The sequence below is a fragment of the Priapulus caudatus genome, unplaced genomic scaffold (assembly GCF_000485595.1).
Source record: "Priapulus caudatus unplaced genomic scaffold, Priapulus_caudatus-5.0.1 Scaffold122, whole genome shotgun sequence".
NCBI lineage: Eukaryota > Metazoa > Priapulida > Priapulimorpha > Priapulimorphida > Priapulidae > Priapulus > Priapulus caudatus.
The window spans coordinates 279,044-287,386 of record NW_014577183.1 but is presented as its reverse complement, the minus strand read 5'-3'; the positions used below and the strand labels follow the sequence as shown (position 1 = coordinate 287,386).

The window sequence follows — 8,343 nt, the reverse complement described above, 5'->3', positions numbered from 1 at the left end:
TAGATGTAATTTTTATCGAGTTGCACGTAATATATCATCGGTAAAATTAGGCAAGCAAATGTTGAATTTCACGTATTTTGGAGTGTCATATACTCCTCCTATATGATCTTACTTCTGATATAATCATATATAACCATCGTGAAGAATGCTAGAAAATAATTCGCTAATCAAAATTGTTACTCAAAGAGATGAATATTACATTGAAAGTTATGCAGCTTACACACGTCAGTTGTGAGTATATTGCTTCTTTTTTTGAGTTTTTTGTTTACATTTTAACTTGGTTATAAATGTGTGACAAAGGCACAAAATTTTAAAAGCAAAATATTTATGTTTATGCAAATTTTTATCTAGAAAATATAACTATTGGGGCGAATGTATAAGTTGATCAATTAATTAGTTAATTGAATAAATTTATTTTATTAATTTAATTTATCCAATGTACATTAATTATATCGTTTAATTCACTGGATTTAGTTAATTAATCAGTTTATTAACTAGTTTAATCAGTTGAATCGAATTAATAATCATCTGCTCGACAACTCACCCGAGTCAATGACGATCTCGTACTTGCTCAGCGTCTGCTGACGCATCATGCACTTGTACTCGCCCGTCTGCACGCCGTCGACGTTCACCAGCACCAGCCCGCTGTCGACCGTCAGCAGACGATCGTCGTCGTACTTGACCGGCTCCCCCTGGTGGTACCACGAGACGGCGTAGCGCGCGTCGTCGAGCGGGTTCAGCTTCGTCGGCACGTCGCAGCGCAGGTAGACGGTCTGCCCGGGCACGGCCTTCATCTGCTGGGCGTTGAGTATCTCTGCGCAGGGAGAGAGACAGTGTTTTACGGAATGTGATGGTAGACGGTCTGTCCGGGCACGGCCTTCATCTGCTGGGCGTTGAGTATCTCTGCGGATGTGCGCGGGGAGATAGAGAGAGAGAGATCAACCCGTGTTACTAGGGGTGCGTGGGGAGAGAGACAGTGTTTTACGGAATGTGATTGCTGAGGGTGCGGTGGAGCGGCCTTCATCTGCTGGGCGTTGAGTATCTCTGCGGATGTGCGCGGAGAGCGCGAGAGAGAGATCAACACGTGTTACTCAGGGCGTGCGAGCAGAGAGATGGGGGCGGTCAGCGGTGTTTTACGGAAGGCTGGAGATCCACACACTTTAGATGTCAACACTTTTGTTACTGGAGATGCTACTGGCTGTAACTCACAGTGCTTCTAAATTTTTTCCCAGGAGTGGAAAGACTGAATAGAGAGAAAAGAAAGTGATGGCCGAGGGTGTGGTGGAACAATGGATGGATGGACGGACGCATGGACGGATGGACGGATGGACGGACGTAGGGATGGGTGGATGAATGGATGGATGGATGGATGGATGGACGGACAGATGGACGGACAGATGGACGGACGGATGGATGAAAGGATGGATTGGACATGGATGGATTATGGATGGTATGATGGAATGGATGATGGATGAATGAATGGATGGACTGGCCGGGCGGATGACGACGGGTATGGATGGATGGATGATTTGTATAGAATATATAGAATTATGATATGAAAATACGCTATAGGATGTATAGATATATGATGGATAGAAGGAAGAGGAGATGGCATGGATGGATGAGAGCAAAGGAGGGAGGGAGAGAAAGGCAGGAGAGAGAGAGAAAACAGACAGTCAGAGACAGAGAGAGGGGGAGGAGAAAAAGACAGCTGCAGCATTTCTTACTAGTGACCTATTTTTATACTAAACACTCACTAACTCGCAGACTTGTGATTCAGCATTCAGTTGACAGACTGGGGATTTACGGTTGAAAAAAGAACAGGACAAGATGAGGAGTTTACCCTATAAACCTACACTAATCCGCAGCTCTTAATCAAAATGGCCATTATAGTGTTGCCTTGTCGTTTTTTTCGTGTTCATTTTCTTCTTCGCTCTTTCACTTCAACGAATTTCTGCGTAAACTGAAATCAAGTGACGGACTTCAGACCAGATCTCACACGTGAGAGAAGTCTCCCATCCCGTGACAGGAACGACAATAGGAACAAGTGTTTAGTGGGACATTCTTGTCATACTTTGAGTGTTGTAGTAACGTGAAGCTTTTTCCAAGATGGTCACCCGTGTCCGTTATAAAACAGTAGTAGACCGTATCAAACAAAATGGAAGGGGTTTTGTGCTATAAGTGATTATCGAAACTTGCAAAATGTGAAACGCAATGTCCTAGACTTGCGTTATACCGTATTTTCACAAGCTTCAAGACGCCTTGTGATTTAGACACACCCCAAAGTTAATAATCAGGAAAAGGTAATTATGCATTTGGGAGACATTTTACCAAGAAAAAAACATTTCATAGCGTGAATACGTGACATATATCAACGCATGGGATGCTTTTTAAAAAGGAGGGGGGGGGGGGGGGGGGACTTTTTTTTAAACCGGATCGTATGCACGTCGGCAGAAGTTGGACTAGAAGTTGCTCTACGTAGCTGATAAAATGGTAATGGCGGATTAATCGAAGACCTAACTGTACTATGATTCTACATATTCGCGTGGTTGCTTAAATGTGCCTAAAGAATTAGAAATGGAATGAATAATACATACGAAAATTATGCTTAAAAATTACTATAACTAGCTAACTATAAGTTTACTACTACTATAGCTACTATCTAATTTATAGCGCTATTGTACGTATTGTCCGGTGCGGTCGAGAACGGCTTGGATATGGACTTTGGGACATCGTGGCAGCGGTCATAGCCGCAGTAGGGGTCCTGCACACAAATCGGACAGAGTGAGTAGCGCTCGCCTACTATGCACCGACATCTTGATAGACGCGCCGTTATCCGTGCTCATGTTAAGGAAGAACGCGTTCTTGTGCATACGAGAAACGTCATTAAGAACGGTGGCGGTGGGTAACGTGAGGACGGCGATGCTGTGTGGGGAGGCAGGGTTGTGCGAGATGAAGGGAGGGCCTTGTGGAGGGGGGGGGGCTGTTGTGGAGGAAGGTTATGGCTTATGGAAGAGGGGGGCTGGTGGGAGGTGGGGCTGTAGTGGGGGGAGTGGGCTTGGTGTGGAGAGGGGGGCTGTGGGAGACGGTATTGACGTCGTGTGGGGGAGGTGGGGCTAGGTGTGGGGGACGGCAGGGTGTGTGGGGGAGGCTGAGGGCTGTCGGCGGGACGGTGGGGCTGGTGTGGGGGAGGTGGGGCTGCTGTGGGGAGGTGGGCGTGTGTGGGTGTTAGGTGGGGGCTGGTGGGGAGTGATAGGGCTGTGGGGGAGAGGGTGGGGCTGTGTGGGGGAGGTGGGGCGTGTGGGAGGGTGGGCTGTGTGGGGGATAGGTTGGCGGTGCTGTGCGGGGACAGTGGCGGCTGTCTGGGGACGGGTCGGGGTGTTGTAGGGGAGGTGGCGGCTGAGTGGGGGAGGTGGGGCTGTGCAGGGAGGCAGAGCTGTGCGGGGGAGGGTGGGGCTTGGTGTGGGGGAGGCTGGGGCTGTTGTGGTGGAGTGGGGCTGATGTGGGGGAGGCGGGCGTGCTGGGCGGAGGTGGGGCTGATGTGGGGAAGCAGGGCTGTGTGGCGGAGGTGGGACTGCTGTGGAGGAGGTGCGGCTGTGTAGGGAGCGTGGGGATGTGTGGAAGGACGGGCGGCTGTGTTGTGAGGAGGTATGACTGTGTGGGGGAGCGTGGGGCTGTGTGGGGAGTGGGCTGTGTGGGGGGTGGGGCGATGTTGTGGGGGAGTGTGGGCTGTGTGGAGGAGGTATGGCTGTGTGGGGGAGGGTGGCTGTGTACACGCACGCACGCATCACAGCACAACCCTACACACGACACCAACACGACACACACACACACACACACACACACACACACACACACACACACACACACACAGTTTGTATTGTCTCACGTCGGCTGATAGGAGCAGCGATCGCCTCATTACGCGTCGGGCTTACTTCCACGCGCCAGTCTTGGCGAATCGGGCTTGAGAGCTCAGCTGTATTTTAGTAGCACCTCTGCCATGGTTGCACCTGCTTGTCTGTCCAATGAACGAGCTTATAGAACGTCACCGCCAAGCTGTGAAACATAACCACAGAAATACACATCAAAGAGGTGTTACAAGACTATGATCTTACTGTATAGAACATATTACTTACATATACACTCTACATACTACAATACTATACAATTCCGACTACAGGCTGCTGTGTCCCTCCCCATCCTCCCTCTACCCCCCACATCACGCCACCTGTGCATCTTAGCGTTAGTACACTAGATCACGCGTCCCTCCACGCCTCCCCCTCCTTCACCTCCTTGCCTCTACCCGCACCACATCACGCAAACCTGTGCCTAGGAAGTAACAGATACCCGCAGTCCTCCCTCCTCCTCCTTTTTTTTATTCCGCCTCCTCCCTTCGCCCGCTCCATTCCTTACTCTTTCTCTCTTCATCTCCTCCCTCTCACCCTCGTCCCCTTCTCCCTTCTCCCCTCGTTCCTATTCTCCTCTCCCTTCATCCCTTCTCCCTTTGCCTCATCCTCCTCCTCTCCCTGCCCCACCAGCGAACTGTTTCTATAGAAGTACACAGTACCCCGCGTCCCTCCCCCCCCCCACACCTCCCCTCTTCCCTCCTCCTGTCTCCTGGCTTCTCCCGCACTCATCCACGCACTGTGCTAGGAAGGTAGACGATGTAAACCTAACCACAACCTACAATCACCTCTGGATGCCTCTTCTCTTTTCTCTCCTACCCCTCCTTCCCTCTCCGCGCCTCCTTCCCATCCTCCTCTCCCCTGCTCCACCCACGCACCTGTGCCTTAGGAAAAGACCACGAGCCGACACAAGTCACCAGAATTACCACGTCCCTCCCTCCTCCCTCTCCTCCTTCCCCCTCCTTCTCCTTTTCCCTGCCCCACCCACGCACCTGTGGCCTAGGAAGTACACCAAGATACCCGGCGTCCTTGCCCGATCCCGCGTCTACGACGACTGTTCGTGAAGACACGCGTCGCGGAGGTAGTACGCTGGGCGCGATGCGTGCGTCGGCTTTGCGCGGCGGACGTCCATCAGGCAGTGAGTCTTGATGAAGTGCAGACACGTCGTCGCCGAGTCGCTTCGTGTTGCGCGGCGCAGGCGCCCGGGCGCGGCCGCGGCACGTCTGCTCGCGACGGGCAGCCACGGCGACGTGTAGCCGGCTGCTCCTTGAAGCGGCGCGAACGCGCGCCTCGATGTCGAGCGAAGCTTGTACATGCAACACCGCCGATGCGACGAGACCGTTCTGCGGGATAGTGTGAGTAGTTGTGGAGGTAAGGTGTGAGGAAAACGTGTGAAGATTTACGTGTGAAGATACAGAAAGACTGTACATGCACACCGCCGGAAGCGACGATGGCCGTTCCTGGAGGTTACGTGTGAGATACGTGTGGGTAGGTGTGGATTACGTGTTGAGATTACAAGAAGCTGTACATGGCACACCGCCGAGCCGACGAGGCCCTTCCTATGCCGATCAGATGATGTGTGAGCGTAGTATGTGGAGGTTATGTGATGAGATAGTGTGAGAATACGTTAGTGAGAGCGTGTGATGGAGATATATGTGAATATTGTGTGCCGATACGGTGTGAGGAATGTGTGAGATGTATCCGTGAAAATGTGTGGATACGTTATTAGGAGTGCTAGAGCAACATAACACGACCATTACATTACTCCTGTTACTATCCGATCGCGGCCATCCACAATACACCGATTCTAGTGTATGAGTGCAATCGATCTGCTGATGTGAATGTAACATTTACATCCAAACACGATATTTTGTTCAGAGAGAAGATTTTCAACGCAGTAACACGGTAGCTAGGGAACGACAACAACGCAACGACAACGACGCGTGAGCTGCTCGCAACGTGTCGATTTATCTGGATTCATTAAGACTGGATCAGTCGGATGATTGCTCGCATTGCGCGCGCGCTAGCTGAGACTGTCTTTCTAACGGTTGGCATCATCGCTGGCTAATTGTCGAATGGCCATATGAACGCATTACATTGCCGCGGAAGGGTGTGAGCGAAATATACGCAGTTCGAGTGAGACATTATCATTATTCGATTTAAAACACGTTAATAAGTCACTTGCATGACGACGCTAATGGCAAGGCCAATCAGATTAAGTAAATGTTAGCGAGACTTCTTTGTCGTGAAATGCTGGTGTTGTGATGGATGTTGACGTGCCATCGTGCGCAATGACGTGCCAGGCGTCCGCCATACGATGTGCGGTGTGAGGGGAGATTTAATGTTAAATATTCACAGCCGGAATTATTTCACCACCAGTACTTACAGAGATGTTGTGAACGACGCATGGAACCACCGTGTCATTGTCGGCGACTGTCAGACGTTCCTCTGTAAGACTGAGAATAATATTATATATAAAATAAGTATAATATAATAATCCGTTCAGCCGGAGAAAATTCTCGCACTTTCTGGAAATAAATATCTGATATATCTGTTATGATCGCAAAACGCCACAATATTTATACAAGTATAAGCTTAATTTAATATCTTTTTCAACTATAATACTATAAATTCTATACTCTAAAATACTTACGCCTGCACGCCCGCCGCACCTTATCGGTATCTCGTCGAAGAATAGAACCGAATAGAAATAGAAGTAGAAATATTGAATATAATAACATTAATATATACAGTACTAATGCTTAAATGTTACCTTCTAAACTTAATACTATAAAAATACCTGCCGCACCGCTCCGCACACTTCACGTATCATTTTTATTTTAACTTTTTCCTTATTTATTTATTATCGGTCGAAAGCATAGAACGGGAATGCGTCCACGCGGATTGGAGCAGGTTGAGGCGCGCTTCATGTCACCGATGGCCCTCATGTGGCTGCAATGAGCACGTTCTGTCCGCCATTATTCCTTCTATGCAGACGCGCGACGAGCGCGAGTACACGCGCTTGCCGCAGTTGATGTACTCGACAGCCGTTTCTCGCGAAGAAGAAAGTAGGGACGTAGTCGCCATGGTCGAATAATCCGACAAATTCGGCTCTGCCGAGAACGACGAATGGACGTGAGGTTAGATCTGAAGCATCACGAATCATCTCCATCAGGAGTAGTCGTCAGCGGTTACGACCCCCCGAGCTTATTGCATATTACTTTATTACATTAATTTATTGATTTTATTGAATTAGTGATTATGAATTACTGTGTATTATGGTCAGGAGTTAAATAAAAACTTGAGCTCTTGCACGTGTATGGACAAATAGTTACTAAGATCGTGAAGAATGGCGGAGGGCGGTCGTGTGGTGTTACGACAGCCGCAGATCTATTCTGTTTTATTATGTAATATGTCGCGAGTGAAATATACATATATAAAAAACAATTTCTTTTCACATTTCTCTATGATATCTATCCCTGCCCTCCCCCTCCTCTCTCCTCCCCGCCGTGTGTATCCTGGGCAAGTTGGGAGGTCAGAGGCGAGCAGTGCATATGCAAGTCGGCCAGAGAAAAGTACTTGCTTCAATACACTATATTAACCTATCCCATCCCTACCCTTCCTTTCTCCTCCCCCCCTCTCCAACTGTGGACCGAGATCCCGAAACATGGCCGATGTACATATACGGTTAAGCCATTTCGTGTTCGGAGGAGAGGTACGTATGAGTCGCTAGCCTAGAGGAACGGTACTTGGCTGGAATACACTCACTACCACCTCCCACATTCCATGCCCTCTGTTCTCCCCTCCATTCCTGTTGCGATATACTTTACGGATTGAGCATTTACGAGTCGGAAGTGAGAGGGATACGTATGAGTCGGTGTAGCTCGGAAGCGTCGTCGTTGATAGAGACTCAGGTGTCGTAGATAGTGGGTCGCTTGGAGGAAGTAGTGCTGGGTGCCGCAGTAGAGGGACAGGAGATGTCGCTTTAGGCGTTAGCGCCTTCTTACAGCACGAAAAACAAATACGAAACGTTAATTTAAACACGGGGCACCTGACCATCGAGCTCAATACACGAACAACAAACAGCCTTCCATTCTCACGCGCAGCCACAACAAACAAATTGAATATCACAAATAATAAATAAAGAAATAACAACGAACTTCGTGAATTATCGTACTTAAAACAATTAAATATTTAATACAAACAATTTTAAGCAATAAAAAATTAACAAGAAGCACTGCGTACTGAGTAATAAACTGCACAAGGGAACAACAACAAGTGTACGCGGGTCATGACGAATAAACACAACAGCTAGCTCACCTCAATTTCCACAGGCAGTGAGGGTCGTTGGGGATTGAACGGGACATTTAGCTAGCCGGATCCATGCTGTGGGTAGGGCACTGGTAACTTCTAGTCGCTAGAGAGCAAAAACAAAAAC

General features: G+C 48.8%; 1 protein-coding gene across 1 annotated transcript in view; it reads right to left on the bottom strand.

Moving 5' to 3' along the window:
- Positions 1-524: 524 nt before the first annotated feature.
- LOC106805648 (semaphorin-2A-like) overlaps positions 525-8,343 on the bottom strand; it is a 14,623-nt gene continuing 6,804 nt past the window's right edge. Inside the window, exon 3 of the mRNA XM_014807336.1 lies at positions 525-814. Within this exon, the coding sequence (XP_014662822.1) occupies positions 525-814 (290 nt within the window). The remainder of the gene's footprint in view (positions 815-8,343) is intronic.